The sequence below is a fragment of the Hippopotamus amphibius genome, chromosome 12 (genome assembly GCF_030028045.1).
Source record: "Hippopotamus amphibius kiboko isolate mHipAmp2 chromosome 12, mHipAmp2.hap2, whole genome shotgun sequence".
Lineage (NCBI taxonomy): Eukaryota > Metazoa > Chordata > Mammalia > Artiodactyla > Hippopotamidae > Hippopotamus > Hippopotamus amphibius.
The window spans coordinates 76295169-76317828 of NC_080197.1; the positions used below are offsets into that span (position 1 = coordinate 76295169).

The 22660-nt window shown below is 47.1% G+C and overlaps 1 protein-coding gene across 8 annotated transcripts in view; it reads left to right on the forward strand.

The window, feature by feature from the left end:
- Window positions 1-22660, forward strand: part of ANO2 (anoctamin 2) — a 357498-nt gene that overhangs the window by 255623 nt on the left and 79215 nt on the right. For all 8 annotated transcript variants that reach the window (XM_057702096.1, XM_057702095.1, XM_057702097.1 and 5 more), the window contains one exon: window positions 18503-18577. In XM_057702096.1, coding sequence (XP_057558079.1) covers window positions 18503-18577 — 75 coding nt within the window. The remainder of the gene's footprint in view (window positions 1-18502; window positions 18578-22660) is intronic.

Below are 22660 nucleotides of genomic sequence, written 5' to 3' on the forward strand. Positions count from 1 at the left end.
CCCTTACACCAGATAGCTGACATCAGGGGTCCTCCACACACCCTAGGCACAAACCTGACCTGAAAGAAAGCATTTGGCTTCAAGAAAGCATGGATTCAGAAGAATTAATTCTTCAACCCAAGGGCTCTGCTTTTCAATCAAGAGGGTTCAGAAGGCCTGAGTGCAGAATGCTACCAGGCCTCTGTTACCATTCATGGTCCCTGCCTACACGGGGGATGAACAGCCTCCACGAGAATGCGCGGACAGCACCTCGTGCCTTGTAATGGACCACAGTTACAGAGCGTGGCTGCGACTTTTTTTTATTGCCAGTGTCTTAAAGTTGACATACTTTTACATATCCTTGGATTGGAGGGTGGCGGGCCTGGTCATGGGTTTAGCTCTTGCTCTGCTGATGACCATTTGTTTTTTGACCACCCTGGTGAGGCCACGGAGAACTTGGCACAGGGGGACTCCGGACATGGTTTGAAATGTACACTGACTTACAGAGCGAAGTAGAACTTAGGGTGGGAGAGTGGAGGGAACCTTTAGGGGCTCTCCCTGCCAGCCCCCAGCCAGGATAGACACCCGGGAGTGCCACACACAGTGATGTGTGTGGAAGTGGCCTGTCACACAGCAGACACCAGTGGGAGGTTCTGAGGTTGGAGAGTGATGGGTAATGTTTTCCATGCTCGCTGGTTTGTTCTGGTTGGGCCATCCCATTTGTGGCTGCAAGAGCTTGAGAATACGTTAAAACACGGGAACAAACACAAGCTAACTGGTGATTTTCCTTGAGCAGAGAGATCGCTAGGACATAGGCTTTGGCACACTGTGATCAGAGTGAAGAGTATTGTTGACTGTGTCTCCATGCTTTCGAGTATTGTTGGCGTCACTTACACTCTGTTATCTTTTCCCTTCAAGGGGTTATTTGGGGAAAATTGTATACATCCCAGTGTTGAACTCCCAAACAAATGCAAGCTGCACAGCCCCAGAGCTGCAGATGGGCACGTCCCAAGGGCAGCCTTTGAGAAATGTGTTTCTTTTTGCTCAGCTTAATCTGCCCCTATGCCTTGACACACACACACATAGACATACACATACACAGACACACACATAGACACACACAACACAGACACACACACACTTCTTCCTTTGCAGAAGTGATGTGTAGACCTTTTTCTCTCCTTTCTAGAGCAAATCCTTTTGCGGGTGAAGACTATTGTAATGATATATTTGTCTCTTCGTAAGGTCAGCTAATAGATTAAAATATGTCACGAGCAGATTTGAGGAAGTTGCTGAGAGGCAGGCCGGTGTGTCACATGTCTTTGGCATCTCCAGTGACATCTGTCCCGTGCCCTGGGGACTCAGCAGATGCTCACGGGTGATGGTAGTGACTCCGAAGAGCCCCCACATTCCTTGAATTTTTCCAGTGAAGTGTAGGAAGGGGTCCCTGGCACAGGAAAGAATGGTGGAAAACTGTCTTCTCTCATCTCTTGACTTTTTCTGCAGTGATCTAGCTGGAAGCAAACCTGGACCTTCTGAGATCCCCTTTCTGAGGGCAAGTGTGGTTCTGAGTGAGTGGGTGCCAGCCACGCACACTGGTCATCTTCCCAGAGATGGAGAGCTCGGTGGTGGGGGAAGGGGTGGTGGTGCAGGGAAAAGCATAGAGATAGGAACCTGGGTCCTAGACCCACGTCTGCCTCCAGTGTTCCATGGAACCCACAGGTCTCTGCGCCTCGGTTTCCTGTGGGTGACATGGGACTAGTCAGAGCTGCTTCACATTGTAGCCAAGAGGATTGTTTTAAATACATGTTTTATTAGAACAGGTCAGACATGCACAAAAATAGAGTAATTAGTAGAATGAACCTTCATGCTTCATCACCTAGTTTCAATAATTATCAACTCATGACCAGGCTTATGTCATCTGTACACACCCATTATTACTTTCAACCCCTGAATATGAGGACTTAATGAGATGAAACAATGGCATATAAGTGCCTTTTAGGGTACCTGACAGGTGGTAGATGCTTAGAAAATGTCTGTGGAATCTGAACTTGTAATAGTATGAACTTTATGCTTATAACCTCCTGACATCTGTGGGTGGCCAGAGGGCACAGTGTTTCTTGGTGTCTCACAGATGAGAAGACCTAGTCCTTAGGTCAACGGACTTGTCTAAAGTCGTGTGGACACCAAGGAATCTGAGGCTGTCACTGGAAGCCAGATCTCCCAAATCCCATGTGAGTTTGTGGTTCTACACTCTGCCGCCTCTGTTAATTTTTCCTTTTGGACATCTTCGCAGGGAGGAACTGGAGACTTGTAAAGTTTTATGTGGCCTCACAGTTTAAAGAGAACCTCTTTATGGGACTATAATAACCACATATCCACAGACACAACTGCTAACCCTCTTGGAAGGATCCGAAAATCCAGTTCAATTCATCAAACGCTTTGTGCGTTACTGTGTGCCTTAACCTCCAGAAAGCAGAAGATGAGTAAGATGTAGTCACTGCTCTCAGGGAGTTCCCCTTCTCATCTGCACCAAGACACGTAATCAAAAAGAGCAGAAAGCAATGCATGCGTATCAGCGGCACACATCAAGGGCTGAGGGAGCGTGAAGGAAGTTTATCTAACTCCTAGCTGCCACCTCTAGTAAGGATTATCAGTCCTTCCGAAAATTGCAGCCATGGAAACGTGGCAATTTGTGCTTGCCTTTACACAGTCCTAAAAGCTGACTACTAGGTTTAAGGATGTCTGTACCATCTCTTCATGAATGGAGGGTCTTCGTTAAGTCAGTTTAACAGATCACTAGGTTAAGAAAGCCTCCACCAGTGGAGGTGCTACCTACTAATCTATTAACAATATCCACCATGAAAGTGAAAGCCAACTGGGAAGTGTGGGCCAACTGCAAAGTTAGGAGGCCTGATGTGAGCAAGACTGCTCTCACTTCTGACACCAGTTGCAAGTTTGGTGGGGGGGGGGGGGTCCCTTGGGTTTGGTGACTCACTAGAAGTATTTGTTGAAAACTATTATACTCGCAGTTATGGTTTATTACAGGGAAAGGATATGGGTTGATGTCAGCCAAGGAAGAAGCTGATGGGTGGAGTTCAGAAAAGTACCATGCACAGAATGCCACTGTCCTCTCCCTATGGCGTCAGGATGGTGTCACTTTCCCAGCAGCAGTGTGTGACAATACAGAGTATTGCCAACCAGGGAAACCCCCCTGAGCTCTGGTGTCTGGAGTTTTTATTGGGGCTTATGTACCATCTGCATGGCTGTCCTTGAGTCTACAGCCTGTCTATGGGGAGAACTGATACTGCGTGGCCCACAGACCTCATCATAGATCACATTGTTGGACCGTCTGGTGGCCAAGTCCCCCAGGCAGACAAAGACATATCTGTCAGGTGTGGCATTCTAAGGACCTCGAGATCACTGCCCAGGAGCTGAGGGTGAAGGCCAGACCTCTCTTTGGTTGAGGTTACTTCTTTTTTTAAATAATTAATTAATTAATTAATTGGCTGCATTAGGTCTTGGTTGCTGCACACAGGCTTTCTCTAGTTGCAGTGAGTGAGGGCTACTCTTCATTGTGGTGTACGGGCTTCTCGTTGCCATGGCTTCTCTTATTGTGGAGCACGGGCTCTAGGCGTGTGGGCTTCAGTAGTTGCAGCACGTGGGCTCAATAGTTGTGGGTCACAGGCTCTAGAGCGCAGGCTCAGTAGTTGTGGCGCACAGGCTTAGTCGCTCCGCGGCATGTGGGATCTTCCTGGAGCAGGGATCAAACCTGTGTCCCTTGCATTGGCAGGCGGATTCTTAACCACTGTGCCACCTAGGAAGTCCTGAGGTTAATTCTTTACCACACAACCACCAAAGGGTTTTCATTTGAAAACATATCAGTGGCCCGCTTTGGGGGGAACCAGAAACTTTGGGGGTAAAAAAGAGATGGATGTACTAGTGAGCATAGTTCGGAAAATCATTTTACTTTCCAAGGTAAAATTTGGTAGTAAGGAACTTGATATTTTTTTCCTTCTGACTCATGAATGGTCACACAGCAAATCAATTGCACACCTGGGGCTAGAACCTGACTTCAAGGGTGTGTATCCTTAACACAAACCAGTGGTGACCGTGAGCTTGCAACTCTAGGGCAGCCTTAGGGTAACTGCCTGATATTTTCCTCCTCAGACTCAAGAAGGAGCAACAAAAAGGGCCAGCAGGGGCCCCTCGCTCTGGACAGGAGAATTTGAGGCGCTCTTTCCTTCCCTTTTGTCTTCCCTCCTTTTCTTCCATCAGAATTTATTGACTCCATGGTGATAAGGATGGAAAGGGAGAGGAAGAGAGAGGAAGGGAGAACAGTTTCCTGGTTTCCATAGAGCATATGTTGTCCTAGTAGCTTTCTTCCGGGTTGCCTGCTATTTTCGGGGAAGTTGATTTCCCTTCTCCATCTCAGCCTCAATCTTCAGTATTCCATTTCTGTATCAGAAACAATCAAGATGAGATGCGTTATCCTTAAGTTCTGATCTGGCTTGTGTGGAGGCCCAGGGAGCGCTGGTTGTTCTCCGCCCCGGGGCCTGGAGATGGATGGATGGTGGTGAGACCCAGGAGAATGCAAGCTTACGTGTTAAGCTGTGCATTTTGTTCGCTAGGTAAAGAGATGCCCTGTGCATGTTCTGGAGGCCAACTGCAGCCCCTCCTCGGGGTTACGCATTTGGGAGGACTTGAGCTCATTGGAAAAAACAATCCCCTAGCTGGCGACGGGGAGGTGGCCGGCCCCTGTGGTGCAGAGCAGCGGGCCTGGTTGGAGCAGCTGAGGCTGCAGATTCCCGGGCAGTGACTTCCTGGCACTGCAGTGAGTCAGGGCCTGGAGCCCAAGGAGATGATGTGCGTGGACTCCCCGGGGGTGGGGGGTAGGGATGTGGGCAGCCTGAGGGTGGGGGGTTGTTCCCCCAGGTGGACATGCCACTGTGTCACCCTTGGGCCATGGCTTCCGGCTCCAGGTGGGGAGAGGCAGGGCCCGGTCTCTCTTTCTGGGGCAGCGAGTCCCTTCTGAGCCTGGGGTGCTCATGCCTGGGTTGGTCCTGCCTCCCTCTTTTTTTCAGAGAGAGGGAGAGCTACGAGAAGGATGGAAAGAGAAATTTTTCAAGTTAAGAAATAAGTCCAGATTGGGCAAGGAGAGACCGTGTAGACAGCAAGGCTGTTGTCTGGACAGCCAGACAGGAGAGTCTTCGGTGGGGGATGAGGTGAGAATAACCAGGAAGATGGGTGCTCGCCCTGGGCCACTAGCCCTTTAAGGCTCTGAGCCAGAAGATGGGATGAGAAGCTTCCAAAGCTCAACACTGACTTGCAGACCAAACCCAACACATAACTTGTGCGAGGTCTCCTGGTCCCTTTACCCTCTGTGTTTCGTGGAGACGTGCAGACCTGCGGGGAGAGGATAGACACGTGGAGGGTCTGTGGAAGGAGAGCATCACTAAAATGCAGGGGGGTGGACTGTTGATTGGCTTAAGGTCAGGTCATTGTTTATTGGCAGAAGGAAAAAATGCGTTGCTGGGACTGGAGTCCTGGGTTGGGATCCTAGCTCAGGTAAGGGGGTCAAGCAGCTTTTCTCGAACTGCCCTGGCACTGGGTAGTTTTCTGCCAAAGAAATTCCATGACCAGTTGAGTCTGTGAATGCTGGATTAAACAAAGTTACTACAGGACTTCTCCAAGCCTCTGGTATGTTGTGGCAATTACATTCTTAAAAGAGAGATTGTGTGGAACATCTGTGAGTACCTGAAAAATACAATTTTCTGAAGAACACAGTATGGGGAACGCAGAAGAGCTAAAAAGAATATTAGGTTGGACTTATTCAGATCTGGATTAAAATCCCAGCTCAGCCGTTTACTAGGGAACTAGTGTAACCCTGGTCAAATAACTAACCTTTTTGGGCCCTAATTTCTTTGAGTATAAAATAGCACTAATAATTCCTATCTCATGAAGTTATTGGCAGGAGTAAATGAGATCAGATACATAAAGAATTCTGAAAAGTACCTGTAACTTAGCACACAATGAAGGCTGGCTGGCTGGCTAGATGGATGGATGAGTGGATGGATGACAGGATGGATAGAACTATCAGTCTTGGACCGCTATCCTGGCTGGTGGTAGGGGCCTGCATGCACTGAGCTCTCTCAGTAGCTCTCTCTGTGCACAGCCTGGGGAGGGGGGTGATCGTGACCAAGGAGGAAGCTGAGCAGAGACCACCTGCACATCCAACCACAGAGCATCCATCTTCCTCCGTGTCCTCCTCTTTCTGGATTTTTCTTCCTCTCTTTGGCTGCACTTCCATCTCTGTGCCTGGACCTGGTGAACCCCGCTGAAGCCAAGCGTGCCAAGGATGGGCTCTGTCACTGTCCTGTGACTCTGGCCAGGATGTCCTCGGCCTGGCAGGACAGAGCTGACTCCCAGCCACGGAGAGCCCCAGACCCAAAGAAGAGGCACATGTGGCTGGGGCAGGAGCTCCCCTCACCTACAGTGCGTGTGGGAAGAGCCATCCCTTTCATGAATTGTTTCACTTATTAATAACACAACAGGACGGTGTGTGTTCTGGTGGCTCTGGCTGTGTCTCCAGGAAGCACCAAGGCTGGCTTTGGAGACGACTGACTCTTCTCCTGAAGGGTAGTGGAGGCTGCCTCCCCGGACCCGGGGACCCCTAGGTTTGAAGAAGATCCAAGAAGCACTTCTGCATATCTTACCCAATTTTCCTTGCTGAGGTCCCTTTCCATTTGTCCTGGCCCTTCCTTTTAATGAAGAGGAAGAACACCGAACCACTCTTCTCTATTAGTTAACAAAATCTGAAGCCAAACCAACAAACACACGTTGCCTGCTGGCAGGGTTCAGCATCACCAAACACTCTGAGGAGAGTTAATGACAGAGTCTTCTTGCCAGTTTACTGTTGTTGCGAGTCGCTGAAAATGTGTTTCTCATGCAGTCCTAGTGAAAAACAAACACTATTTCAGATGTGTGTCATCTAAGCGCCTACCCGTGGTATCGCAGTGACGGCTCTGACCATGGCAGAGACCAGAACTGATTGATGTTGTAACAGAACAACGGACAAAGCATCCTTACTCTTTGGACCAAACCGCATGGATATTGGCGAGATCCATGATTTATTCCTTTGCACGGGAAATCTTGCAAAGGGCAAACTAATCTTTAAATAGAAGTTACCAATACATCTCCTGATGTCGTTTTTTACACACCTCTGCTTTCGAGTGCAGGGCAGTGAGCATCTCTTAACAGGTACCCTTTAAGGTGCTCTGCGCATAGTGGGGAATTTTAAAGCCCAATAAATGCCCATAATGCAAGGTAACTGAAGTGATGAGATGCTGGCTGGGCTTCTGTGACAGGATCAAACAATTAGTTTGACAATCAAAGCGCACCATGGCTTTTGGCCCCAAGTGTGGCCGGTGATTCGGTGGTGTTCCTGCCCTCAGCCTTTGCCTTCTGACTCCTTGAGCTACCGGGACAGCACGGTGGACCTGAAGTTTATCCCTGGGCTCCAGTGTGATCAGTGTGCCTCTAGCCCCACAACCAGCTTGCGGATGGGAGTGGGGGAGGGGCATGGATGGGCTCGGGCAATGCCACTGACATGACGAATTCTGTGCTGACGCCTCGCATGAGGGAACTGTCTCCAAGCTCGTTTCCACCCTGTGAGCTCCTCTCGGAGAGTCTGTTCACAGAGGGACAAACCACAGGAATACGGGCCCTGGGGCAAACACAGCAAGGGAGGGCCGCGTGTCGAAGAACAGGATTTCCCTAATTGGGCTGAGCTGTAGCATCGCCCATGAGACATTTTCAAAAACAGATTCTTTCACCCCCACGATTCTGATTTAGTCGGTCTGGGGCCGGGCCAGGAATCAGCGTGTTCTGAGAAGTCCCCTAAGCGACGCTGATGATCACCCAGTGTGGGAGCCGGTGACATTGCCCTGGGCGTCCCATTCTAAGACCTCCCCCTTGCACAGCGGCAGCCTGTCTTCTCTGTGGTCTGAGCCTCTGCTGGGGGCTGGGCTGCCAGCTCTCTTCTTTCCATCCTCCAGGGCTCAGGGCCTGCTTCTTCCCCAGGCCCCCCAGCCATCCCTGGCACAGGAAGGTGTGGCTATCCCCTTAGAGCATCATCGTGGTGCAGAGGAATAGATGCAGACGGGAATGCAGGGCCACGGATTTCCTTCCATGTCTGTTTAGTATTGGAATTGTAAGTATTGAGGTTGGAGAGGGCAAGAAGAAGGGGGGATTTCATGAACAACTCCAAGTTTGTAAACAAATGTTCTACAGAACAGTTTTCCGTTCTGTGGGCTAGAACATAAGGAAAAGGCCTCAAATTGAAGCTTGAGGCTTGTGGATTAGACTAAGAAGTAATGTGTGACCTAAGAGGACAAGACACACCAGAAGGAGCTAAGTGACTGCAGGGTCTCTGCCACAAGGTCTTCATAGTGATAGCAATGACCTCCCTGCCTAGAGGCAGGGCGTGGGTTGGAACACAGGTGAGTATCACTCAGGCTGACACTCTTCCCTGTATTGTTTTCCTTGCAAAAAGCTGTCCTTATGGGCACATGCCTGTGGAACATACGCTTGACTCTTTATTTTAATTGATTTCTTATTGAAGTAAAAAATATAGTTGAATTACGTGTGTTAATTACCGCCCTACAGCAAAGTGACTCAGTGATACACACACACACACACACACACACACACACACACACACACACACACACATATATATTCTTTTTCATATTCTTTTCCATTATGGTTTATCACAGGATATTGAATATAGTTCCCTGTGCTCTACAGTAAGACCTTGTTGTTTATCCATTCTATCTACCAGTTTGCATCTGCTAATCCCAAACTCTCACTCCAATCGTCACCGCCCCCCTCTTCCCGCTTGGCAACCACCAGTCTGTTCTCTGTGTCCTTGATTCTGCTTCGGTTTCATAGTTTCATTTGTGTCATATTTTAGATTCCACATATAAGTGATATATTATGGTATTTGTCTTTCTCTTTCTTACTTCACTTAGTATAATAATCTCTAGCTGCATCCATGTTGCTGCAAATGGTATTATTTTGTTCTTTTATATGGCTGAGTAATATTCCATTATAGATATGTACCATATCTTCTTTACCCATTCATCTGTCAGTAGACATTTAGGTTCTTTCCATATTTTGGCTATTGTGAATAGGACATGCACTATTATTCTTAAGGTGTTAAGATTATCATGAGCTTTCTGCATTTTCCTCTTAGGTTTTGAGATTGTAGCCTGAGGCAGGGGCACAAAATTGTTTTGTGGGCTCTTCCTGTGTGAAACTAGATTTGACCCACCAGAGCCTAAACACTCAATCCCAGCCTTCTGTGCATCGGGCACCAGCAAGATGAGCTGTGCTGTTGTTTCCAAATCAGTACTCACCCCCTGAGCCACACACATGCAACTGCATACCACGCGCCAGGCTGATCTCAGCATTGGAGGTCCAGCGGGGAGCGGCACCCAAAGGCTGCCTGTCCTCACAGAGCTTCTGTCTCCCTGCAGGAGGCGGAGAGGAGATAATAAATACATGAGATAACTTCAGATAGTGATAGTCGTGGTAGAGAATAAAAAGGGCCAGGGGATGGGCTGGGGCCTTGGGAAAGGCCTCATTGGAGGGGCGATGCTAGAGTTGAGAATGAAAGGGTGAGCAGAGGACCCAGCTGCGTAAAGAGGTAGAAGAGGAGGAAGCTTATCAAGGTCTTGAGCTTGTCATGTTCAGTGAAGAACAGGAAGGAAGCCAGGGTGGCTGGAATGGAGTAAGAAGGGATCGGATGGTTGGAAATGAGGCTCAAGAGGGGCCAGAGTCCAGATCACATCAGGCCTCAGAGGCCATGGCATTGGCTGTAGATGTATTCTAACCGCTGAGTCCGTGGTCATTCGGTTTAGGTCTTTGTGTGATGTTCTAGATAAGGTTATAGATCAGTGGTCCCCAACCTTTTAGGCACCGGGGACTGGTTTTGTGGAAGACAGTTTTTCTACGGATGGGGTGGGGGGGATGGTTCAGGCAGTAATGTGAGCGATGGGGCGCGGCAGACGAAGCTTCCCTCACTCGCCTGCTGTTCACTTCCTGCTGTGTGACCCGGTACCGGTGCACAGCCTGGGAGTTGGGGACCCCTGTTATAGATTAAGGATTCAGGCATATGGTACTCGTAGAGGGCACCGATGGCTTGGGCCTGGCCTCCTCCTTTTACAGACAAGGAGGTCTGGAGAGGGACTATGACTTGGCTGCCCTGGGCTCTCATACAGTGTTGGGGCAGCCCATCTAAGACCCGTTTTTCCACTACCGCAATATAGAAGGGACTCCTCTTCAGAGAGTGAGTGGGGAGGGGGTGTCTGCAGTCCGAATCCAGACAGGCCACACAGTGGAGCAGTTGGGATTGGGGTAAGGGAGGGGGAGATGCTCAGTCTAGTACTAGAACCCAGGAAGGCCAAGGCTGCCTGCTGGGAAACAGAAGAAGTGAAACAGCAAGCTGTCCGGGAGGGCAGAGGGAGCAGGCTAAGCAGGCTGGACCTCAGGAGGGGAGGGAGGGAGCCAGAGTCAGTGTTTCTGTGTCTGCTAAAACAACCAAGCAGCCGGAGGAATACAGCATGTTTTCCATCTGAGCCACACGTTAACACTGCGTTCTGCCACAGGCTTCATCCATGCCTGTAGCTTTTGGTGCCGTGCCACGTGACTGCCTCCTGCCCCTTTGCCAGGATTGCCTGCCTAGATTGAGGCCCTTCCCAAAAGTCTGTCTCTGTCTCTAGATGGCTCTGGAGGTCAGTTACAGGCAAGCCCACAGGGCTGATGGGTAGGACCTGGAGGCTCAGCCTAGGAGGCTGTGTGTGCTCCGATATTGCTTTGAAACCTTCTCGCAGGTCACAGATGACCTTCGTGGCAAATTGTAAAGGATGCTTCATGGTCTTAACTCACTTGATCTGTTAAGAAAGCTTGTGTCCACTTCTTGAACCTTCCCTCCCCAGGCTTTGGTGGCACTACTCTTTTAGTTTCCTTCCTATGCTCTGGCTACTCTTGGATCCATTCATTTTTTTAGATGCCAGGGCCCTGGAGAGGCTGCCCACTTGGGAGGCTGTTGGACTCAGACATGCTGGACTCCGGAGCTGCAACTTATTGGCTTGTGAGCAAGGTCCTTCACCTTCCAGAGCTCCCTTCCTCTGGCAGTAGGGTGGGGATAATAATCGTAGCTTCAGGGGCTATTGCCAGAATTAGATGGCAGTGTCTCAGTGAGCTGACTGTCAGTCACACCACGGGCACTTTGAAAGTGGTAGCTCTCATTGCTCTGTATGCTTACAGGCTGAATGGCAATGCTCAGCAGGAAGGAGCTGGTTTAAGAGTGTGGCTACCACAGTGTCATCCCCTGATCAGTAGTATCTCTGGCACCAGCTCCAGCATGGCCTGGAAACTTGTTATAAATGCAGATTCTCAGGCCCACTCCAGACCTACTGAATCAGAATCTCGGAGGGTGGGGCCTGGAAATTTGCTCTGCTGTCTTAAGATGCATGCGAAAGGGTGAGAACCCTGGTTTAAGGTAAGAAGGAGTGAAGTCCTTGAGGAGAGTGTGAGTTTGGAAGGAAAGGTGGAAGGGCCAGCCGTCAACAGGAGAGGAGGACCATCTCTCCAAGTGAGACAGGAAGGTCAGTGAGTTAACCTTGTCCCCTGCCTAAACCCTGCCGCTGCCTACACTCTAGCCCCTTGTCACTGTGACGCACTAGATAGTACTATATGTTATATGTTGTGACAGCTCAGAGCTTTTGCACGTGGCACTTTCTCTGGAATACCTTCATCTCTCTTTTCATCCTAGAAAATTCTTATCATTCTTTTTTTTCTTTTCAGAGGTTTATTCTTTTTTATCTTATTTTATTTATTTATTTATTTATTTTTTTTTTGGGGGGGTACACCAAGTTCAATCATCTGTTTTTATACACATATCCCTGTATTCCCTCCCTCCCTCGACTCCCCCCCACCCTCCCCGTCCCAGTCCTCTAAGGCATCATCCATCCTCGAGTTGAACTCCCTTTGTTATACAGCAACTTCCCACTGGCTATCTATTTTACAGTTGGTAGTATATATATGTCTATGCTACTCTCTCACTTCGTCTCAGCTTCCCCTTCACCCCCTGCCCCCCCAAACCTCGAGTTCTCCAGTCCATTCTCTGCATCTCCGTCCTTGTTCTTGTCTTGTCTTATCATTCTTTAATCACAAGTAGAATGTCTCTTCATCTTTGAAGTCTTCCCTTCTCCGTCTAGGCAGGTAGTTACTCCCTTCTCTGTGTTCCCACGCCATGTGTCATATCATCTCATAATTTGTGTTTGTACTTCTCAGTTTCTTTCAGTGGTTGGGGGCGTTCCCTAAGAGCAAAGAATGTGAGCTATTCTTTTCCACATCTGCAGTGCCTAGTGCCAGAACAATGCAGGGTACACATTTGATGTTCAGTGAATGCTTCCTGCATAGAAACAGAAGTAACAACTCACAGTTATACAGAACTTACAGTTTTCCCAGCACCATCGCACATGTGGTGTACTCATTGAGTGCTCAGTGGGGCAGGTTTACCAGTTGTCAGATTGAAGATGAGGCTGTAGAGGCACAGAGAAATTAGATAATGCCCAAGGTTGCTCACCTAATAAAGAGGTAGAGACAGGGATGAAGCCCTAGTCTTGTATTTCCAAATGTACCATTTTCCCCTCTCCTTGACACTGTCCCCCAAATATTTGCAGGAACAGAGGCTCAGGGTCTGAACATTCTAATGGAAATTAGAGCCTATCTATTCACAACCCTCCGGTTATTAGCTGGAGGGGGTGGGGCAGGTGATGATGATGGTGCTGGCTTCCTGCCCGTGTAGGCTTTCCCAAAGAAGGAGGACCACAGCTGGCTCCCTCTGAAGCCCGAATCCAGTTGTGTCCCAGACGTGATGCTTCCTGAGCAGTAGGCATTTATCCTCTTCATTCTCCTTTACTGAATGCAGAGCAGTCTGCATCAGTTTAACATTGGTATAACTGAGCATCTCTTCTAAAGCTCTGCTTTAAGTACATCTAAAATGATATAAAAATCTGGATTAAAAGGAGGAATCTGCAACTACTATCCCATCAAGGAGGTGAACTATAACTCCCTACCCCTTAAATATGGTCTGTACATAGTGACTTCCTTCTAAAGAGTAAAGTATGAAAAGGGGGGAAAAGAGTAACTTTACAGCAGGGAAACTTGACGAACACTTACCTCCAGCAAGCGATCAAGGTTCACATCATTAGTGACAGATCATATTATAGCCTGTCCCTTTGATATGATGAGATGAAAATGGCACATTACCTCTGTGGCCTTCCTCCCCAAACCCATAACTTCAGTCTAATTAGGAGAAAAACTTCAGACGAGCCCATATTGAGGAACATTCTACAAAATCCTTGACCAATACTCCTCAAAACTGACCAGGTCATCAACACCAAGAAAAGTCTGAAAAACTGTCATAGTCTAAAGGAGCCTAAGAAGGCATGATGTCTAAATATACTGTGGAATCTTGGATGGGATTCTGGAGCAGAAAAGGGATATCAGGTGAAAACTAAGAAAATCCAAATAAGGTGTGAACTGCAGTTAATAATAAGGTACAGTATTGGTTCATTGGTTGCAAAAATGTACCCATACTAATATAATAGGGAAACTGGGTGCAGAGTGTGTGTGTGTGTAGATGTGTGTCACACACTCACATGCACACACACTCTGTACCATCTTTGAAGCCTTTCTGTAAATCTAAAACTATTTTAAAATAGAAAAGTTTATTTAAAGAAAAGAAAGTAGAGGAAGGCATTCTCATATGTTCCTGGTGAAAATGCAAAACTAGCCCAGCCATTTTGGAAAACAATCTGGCAGTTGTTTGTAAACCAAATATACACTCAACCCATGACTCAGCATTTCTACTACTTGGTATTTACCTAAAGCCTATGCTCACACCAAAACCAGCACACAAATACTTCCTTCTGATGGCTTTACTCACAATCGACGACAACTGGAAGCAATCCAAACATCTCTCAGCCAGGGGCAGTTAAATGAAGTGTGGCACATCCATACGGTGAAACATTACTCAGCAATAAGAAGGGACAGATTTCCGAGACTGCAGCAGCAGTGAATCCCAAATGCAGGGCACTGAGTGAAAGAAGTCAGACTCAAAAGGGTCCATACTGTGTGAATTTACTTCTATGACATTTTGGAAAAGGCAGCACTAAAGGGATGGAGAACAGGTCTTGCCAGGAGCTGGGGACAGAGGGAGGTGATGGACCACAAAGAGACCTGGGGGCAGTTGAGGGGGTGAGGGTTCTGTATCTTGAATGTGGTCATGGTTACATGACAATATACACGTGTTTATCAAAACTTGCAGAACTGCACACTAATAAAGGTGAATTTCACTATACGTAAATCATACCTTAATGTAAAAAAAAAAAATACCAACTCAGGGATAATTAGCCACTTTTCAAGGTTGCCCTCCAAGGGATTTGATTGAATGGTATTTTCATCTATTGCATTTGCAGTGATTGCATTTCCAACTGTTCAGTTTGCCAAAAGGACACATGTAGTTTGATGTGAATGTCACCGTGCTACTTCCTGTTTGGAGACGCGGAAGTGGGAACCATAGCACAGGGACAAGGACACAAGCGTGGACGGTAGCTAGGCGCTCGTGGCTTAACAATGGTGAATTAGCTGAGCGCTTCCTAACCACCTGCCTCTGTTATAATCCTGAACCTGATCAGACCTTACTTCAGTGTGATGCCTTAGAGTTGACACAGCTGTCTCCCAGGCATTCAGCTGTGGGAGTCCTGTACGACCTCTGCCACTTTCGTAGGACAAGTGTTGTCATCTCCATGTTAAAAGGCAAGGGAGGGGCTGAGAGTTCTCGCCTACCTGTGTGTGCAGATGCACTAGCTTGGCCCCTCCACAGGTTGGCTCATTAATATAAAACGCGTGGTAATTTGGTACAATAGATGTAACCATCTACACATTTTACAGATAAGGGATGTAGTTACTTTACAGACAAGGAAATGGAGATTCCAGGGATTTCCCAAGGTCACTTGACTAGTAAGTATTAGAACCAAGAGTTGAGATCAGAAGTTCTGATTCCAAGTTCTACTTTTCTTCTGCAATCCCGTTAGCTGGTTATGTGACTTTCGCACAGAGTGTAGTTAGTTGGATGGTATTTTGCCATGAATCTTCACATCTTTCATGTGCCAATGAGTGGCGATTCTAATTAGCTTTTGCTATCAGAGTCAGTTATTATACATAAAGGCCACTTGACTGTCATCTTTACTAGTATTTGGGAGCTTGGAAGGCAGTCTGTAATCTTGGTGTTTCTCTCGGTGCTTGTGTTTGGAAACTGTCTGAATGTAGGAAAACTGTGTGTCTGTTGGAAGCTTTCACTTCCAGAAAAAAAAGGGCTCGTTGGTGTAAACATGGGCGGAGAGTGACTTTTCAACAAACATCAGAACATCTGTATCAAAGCGAGTACTGTCCTTTAGGGTAGTTGCTTTGAGAGGACATTGATTTCCACTTGTTTTTAGTTATGCCTCATGTTTATGCAAAATAGTAACACCACCTTCCTTACCAGGATTAGCTCTGAAATCCTTCTTCGTGCGTCCTCTGTGGCATCTGAGCTCCTCCTGTGCAGGGCTGAGCCTTCTCCTCCCTGTGTCCTCTGTATCCAGCACAGAGCCTGGTCCGCCCCAGGCACTCAGACCGTGTTTGTTGAGTAAAACAGACCCGAAACTCATTCGATTTCGGACAGAGTTGTCACTGCGGGGTAGAGGCTGGTCCGAAGACACCTCATCCTGCTTGGTCGTTGGCCTGAAGAAGGTGGACATCACCTGGCAAGAACCTTAGCCGAAACCATCTCGGCCGCCTGCCTCCTCCCTTGGATTTATTAGTCATCCTCTACGATTGTACTTATTTCTGAGCCCATTTCATCTGGGGCCACATTTCCTGCCCTCTGCTTGTACTTTCCTGTCCCCCATTTCTCCCAGGACTGTCCATCTCATCCCCAAGGACCACTCTGAGCCTGGTCTCATCCTTACTGACTGCTTTTTCACCACTTCCTTTCATTTCACGGACCAAGCACAGGTTTTTCCACCTCCCCTTGCCCTGCTTCCCACTCAGGGAGCCCCACTGGGGAGGAACTGGTGACACAGAACCTGTAGCTGGAGTTCCCCCTTTCCTCCCCACCGCTGGTATTTCTGAGCGCACCTGGTTTGCTGACCTATAAGGCAGAACCTCTCATCCCCAGGTCAGAGAGCAGGAAAAGAGTCAGAGAATCATCCAGACCTTAACTGTAGTGAGAGATGCCTCAGGATGAGCCCCACGACACATCCCTATACTTCTTTGCATAACCCCTGTGGAGTTATCATCTACCTGCCCACCTTCAGTTTTCCTCATCAGAATCTTAAAGGAAAAGACCACTGGTGTGAGTGAAGCTGAGAATGAATACTGGAGGAAAAGAGACAGACATGCTAGTCCCTTTTGATGTTTGGCCTCATTTAGAAGACTTGCTCTAGTCCTAGTAGAAATAGATCACTATAGTCCCACCTGTTCAGGATGGTCACAGCTGCAGTGACCTTGTTCTCATTGTGTGATGGAAAGTCTGCTGGGCTCGGAGTCTGGAGACCTGATCCTGTCTGGGTCTATGAGAAACGGAGCATCCTTTGTTGATGTCATCAGAAAATGAAAGCGCTCGGTACTGAATGACTGCAGCCTTAATGCTCATTTCCACCCCATTTTAGCCAGCTCAGCCCTGTGCTCAGCTCCAGACACGCCATGAGAAAGACACACCATTCCTTTCCTCCAATCCCCCCACCAGACTCACTCCCAGGGTAACCCGCATTCCCAAACCAGCAAGCATTTTTGGTGTGTGGGTGTCACCTCTATCTCATTGGACCAGGAGCCCCCCAGGGGCAGTGATGGTGTCTGCCATCCTCTGTCTCCCACCATGCCTGGCCCCAAGGTCTGCACACAGTGGGCACACAAAGGTTTAAAATAAAAAAAGTCTTTTTAGGCCAAGGAGGCCTTTCACCTACAGTACAGGCTTCCAAAGACTAGATGGCACTGTTGCTAGAGCCAGATCAGGTGTGTTCTGAGATCATGGCAAGGAGGGAAGAGAGCACCGAGCGGGGCCTGGAACTCTGGCTTGCTGAGTTAGATTCAGACAGGCTGCGGAAATGCAGGGGGCCCTACCTCGCCGGCATGGAGGGCTTTGCCATTTTCCTGGCATCCTCCCCAGGGTGGCTTCAGATGGTCTTCACAACAGCCCTGTAGTCTGTAGGACACTGTATCAGTTCTAAGCGTAAAGAACCACAGCTCAGAGAAATCCGGTGCCTGGGCTAAAATTATGTGGCAATTAATTGGCAGAGGTTTGTTTTCGTTTTATAAATTTATTTTATTTTTGGCTGTGTTGGGTCTTCAATACTGCATGCGGGCTTTCTCTAGTTGCGGAGAGCAGGGACTACTCTTCGTTGCAGTGTGTGGCTTCTCATTGCAGTGGCTTCTCTTGTTGTGGAACATGGGCTCTAGGCACGAGGGCTTCAGTAGTTGTGTCGCACGGGCTTAGTTGCTCCGTGGCATGTGGGATCTTCCCGGACCAGGGCTCAAACCCGTGTCCCCTGCATTGGCAGGTGGATTCTTAACCACTGCGCCACCAGGGAAGCCCTTATTGACTGAGGTTTTACCATTCATGCCTTGTTGGCATCACCCTACCAGTGAGGGTCCTTAGGGGCTGTGGAAGGAGGATGTGGTCAGGGATATGGTGATCCCAGGAGAGCAGCCTGTGAACTGGACCCAATCTGGTTCTCAGTCATACTGACAGCAAGGCATCAGCTTAACCTGCACCTTGAATGGTCTTCGTTTGTGACCAGGGGAGAACAGCTGTTTTGGAGGAAACAAATGACAGCATATATGACAAATGACAACACATCTTTGAACAACAAAAATTGTGGGTAGTTTGTACACTTTGGATCTAAGGTCAGTGGTTGATGTTTGATTTAAATGATGATCTATTTTAGGATGCTTCCCTGTGGTCATTTGTATCTGTCATCTGTCTCTTGTTTTACCCTGATCATGTGTTTCTCATTAAAATAATACAAAACAAATAAAACCATCCTGTGCATTAGCCAGGATGGAGGTCACGACTGTGCCCACTTTACAGATGAAGGAGCAGAAGGTCAGAAATATTAAGAGACACTGAAGATGGCACAGCTGATGAGTGGTTGGACTAAAACTTCAGCCCAATATGAGGTTGAAATCAAATATTGTCCTCTTTTCACCACAGATTTTCCAGGCTATCTAGAAATCACAGAATTAGGAGGACTGTTATTGACGCGGAGGGTAAAGCATCAGAGATTAGAAAAGTACCGGAGTCGAGTGATGAATGACTAATGATATGCGCATTTATGGAAGACTGAGAGACGTTTTATACCTGTTATTTGTGGCATCTGATGGTCTCTGTTCTCCTGTTTCTCCCCAGGATGATGAAGATAAGCTGACCTGGAAAGATCGTTTCCCGGGTTACTTGATGAACTTCGCCTCCATCTTGTTTATGGTAATTTCTTGGCGGGAACACCTGCTCGTGACGTGTGCGTGTGGATCCTGCTGTGTGAACGCTGGGGGTGTTAGTCTGTTTTGCTGTGGCGATGATGAGGGGCTAGTGGAGACGAGGCCACTGTCCTTCTAGAGGGACAGGATCTCCCTTGATAGCCAGGCCATTGCTGCTGTCGGTCACTTGAAGAGGGGAAGGTGGTTCCTTCAGACAGAACGCCAGCCCTGGGAAGGGTCAGTGGCCTTCAGTGGCCATAGAAGGGGGTTCTGTCTTCCCACCCTGGACCACAGATGTTTGAAGTTGGAGCTTCTAGGGGTGGGTTGTGAGAAGGTGTCTCCCACGTCGGGGCGGTTGGAGACCTTGGAAGGAGGTCTTCCCTGTGCGGGTGAGGTGGCTGTAGGATGGTGGCAGCCTGCTGGGGCTGTGAGCTGGCTCTTGCTGGTGGCCGGTGGCTGGTGGAACAGCATCTGGAAGCCACAGAAGACAACCGACTTGGGCTCTGTAAGCCTGATTCCTTAGCCTCCCTGTAGTTGCTGTGTTTGTTTCCTGGTCTTCTCCCGTAGAGTTTGGAAGAGCCCTGTGGAGAGACCCAGATGGTCTCCGCTGTGTCGGGGAAGGTGAGGAATAGGTCTGTGATTCATGTCTAAGTTGAGCAGTAAAGGGGTAGCGGGTTGTTCCTGGGAGCCAGGAGAGGTGAGACATGAGGAACTGAAGCGAGGAGACTTCAGGTGAAGGTGAAACTCAGAGGACTGAGCTTGGGGCACAAAGACACCTGGCCCTGCCCCCGCCCCCATCTATGTAGGTAGACGCCTTCTAGCATTCATGGTGGGAATTTCTGTCCTTACGCATTAGTTGCGGGGTTGGAGAAGGGCTTGCTTATTCCAGAAATGAGGACTGAAATCATATTAATTTTCTGACCCCACTGGCCAGAGGTGACTCTGACCCTGGCCTGAGGGTATTTCCATTATTATTAGCTTTGTGATCGTTGAAGACAGGAACCATGTCCTAATCTCAGAAGTTTAAAAAGTGAAGGATGCCTGGGCACCTTCTGATTCAACACCTCTGAAGTACAGAGGTGCTGGGTGCCTTGCCAGCACTTAGAAGCCTGCACTTGCTATCTCCTCATTGCTTATCAAGAGTGGAATGTATTCAAGAATATGTGGGGAGTTGCGATGTGTTAAATGGTACGAAGTTTAATTTAGCGCTTCAAACCTCCCCAAATATGCATAATGTTGTCAAAGAGTTTATTCATTCATTCAAACAACATTCCTTGGGTGCCAACTATGTGCTTGACACTATTCTTAGGCGTTGGGCATAGCGTAGAAATTGCAGTAAAATAACCTGTCCCTTAAGGAGTCTACAGATAAGAAATATGTGTATAAATAAGAAAATGGATAAGTAAAATAGACTTCCATCTCCAGTGGTAGGTTAGGATATTTGTAGCATTCAAACTTGCTGAAAGTAACAAAAAACTGTGGATAAATATATTTTTCAATCTTCTTAAAGCTTGAAGGATGGACGGGATAGTCAGGAATACTAGACTGAACTTGAACCAAAGAAACAAATATCTGGGCACGAATGCTGCTTTTAACTTGAGGACATTTTCCCATCGAGGCAAACTTGGGCTTTGGTTTTGGTAGTTTTTATGGGGCAAAGAGGATGGAAATCAGGGGGTATGACTGGCTCAAGGAGAGCTTCTAGCAGGAAGTGCTCACCAAATTAAATTGGAACTCCGAAGGGCTGCACTCTTAGAATGAAGATAAGGACTTCCCTGGTGACGCAGTGGTTGAGAATGCGCCTGCCAATGCAGGGGACATGGGTTTGATCCCTGGTCCGGGAAGATCCCACATGCCATGGAGCAACTAAGCCTGTGGGCCACAACTACTGAGCCTGTGCTCTAGAGCCCATGAGCCACAACTACTGAAGTCTGCGCACCTAGAGCCCGTGCTCTGCAACAAGAGAAGCCACTGCAATGAGAAGCCCGTGCACCAAAACAAAGAGTAGTCCCCACTCGCCACAACTAGAGAAAGCCTGCAGGCAGCAACAAAAACCCAACGCAGCCAATAAATAAATAAATAAATAAATAAATTTAATTGAAAAAAAAAAGAATGAAGTTGAACAACTACCACACCCCTGGCCCCCAACTTTGGGACTTCAGAGAAAATTGTTGTTTTCTAAGCAGAATAGGGAAAAAAGGAAAACAAAATCCCTGTCCCTGAGAAGTAGCCATGGGCAGTCCCCATGGTGGATTTATAGCCTGGTGCATCACAGAAGAGGACTGGGAACCTCAGGTTGTGGACTTGGTCTGAAACTAGCAGTGCTCTCATGTGCCCAGCAGAAGCAAATACAAGTTCTCCCTGGAGGATGGCAGACTCATGCCTCAAGAAATCCCCCAAAAGAATTTTCAAGGGCGATGAAGAGAATACAACCAATTACACAAGACGTTAAAGCACCTTGAGAAAGAGCAAGGACAGCAAAGACTAAAGATGTTGGAAATACCAGTTACAAGTTAAAACATCAAGCCTGAAAAGTCTGCAAAGAATAAGGAACTATTGGAAAAAATGACCTAGAAGATTTGAAAAGCAGTGAATAAATCTGTTAGAAATAAATATATGAATATGAAATACATATATATGAATATTTAACATGTTCTACATGTATATGAATGTTTTATATATTATAATATACATATATCTAAAACAACAAATTAGACACAGCTTAAGAGAGAACTTGTGAACTGCAGTACAGGTTAGAAGAAATTATTCATAATGCAGCATGGGGAGGCAAAAGATGAAATATATAGAAGAGAAATTAAGAGATTTGGAAATATTGATAGAATGAAAAGATTTAACATACATTTAATTGCACTACGGAAAAAAAGGAAAGAGAAAAGTTAATGAATGAGATACAATGACTGATGGTTTCCTAATCTGCTACAGAATTCCAACCCACAGATTGAAGAATCCCCATGAAACCCAAGTAGAAAAAAATAAAATAAATCTACAGCTAGATTCACCATAGTGAATCATAGACTATATGAGACACAAGAAAAATCTCAAATGCAGTCAGAAATCAAAAGACAAATTACCTTTAACAAAGAGACTGTTAGATTGATCATTGATTTCTCATAGCAACTGGAAGTGATCTGCTATCGTCAGTGTGCTGAAAAGAAAACAATTACTAATCCAGAATCCTATAACCAGGAAAAATATCATGTAGAAATATTATGAGGATAAAATGAAGATATTTATAGACAAAGACCAAGAGTTTCCCACCAACTGAATCTTTCACTAAAGGAATTCTAAGAATTTACTTCAGATGTGATCCCATATGGAAAACCATAGTTTTAAGAAGAAACAAAGAACAATCAAAATGATAAATAAGTGGAAAACTCTATAGGAACCTTGAATGTGAAAACAATAATGGTGATGCCTCATGGAGTTAAAAATAAGGTAGAATTAAAATATACACAACAAGTTGGGTGGACAATAAATAGAACAATAGTGTTCTAAGGTCCTTATCTTGTCTCCTTGACGATGTATATGGAAGCACAAAGGCTAAGAAGAGCCAAGACACTCTTGAAGAAGAATCAGGAGGGATATGGTGTTCTGCCAAACAGAAACTTAATATAAAACAATACTAAGTATGACAATGTGGTGCAGGGGGTGGAAATAGGGTATTAGACCAATGGAACAAAACAGAAAACCTAGAGTCAGATCCATGCAAATGACAGTGCATATAAGTGCAGAAAAAGTGGACCCCAAAGAATTTCATCATGGGATGTAAAACAGAGAGAAGTCAAAGATGACTCTGAGGTTTTTATCTTCAGAAAGCTAGAGTTATCCCTAGGAATCCTGGAGTTGCATTCATGCAGATGTAAATCTGGAGTTCAGAGGAAATGCCCAGGCTGGAGCCCTAATCAGATGGTGGAGGTGGTATTTAAAGCCATAAGATTGTGTGAGATCCCCAGGGGGGTCAGGGTAGATAGAGAAAGTCCAAGGACTGAGTCCCAAGACACTGTACTATGAAAATTTGGGAGCATGAGAAAGAGCAGAAGAGAAGGTTGAAAAGGAAGAGCCAGGAAAG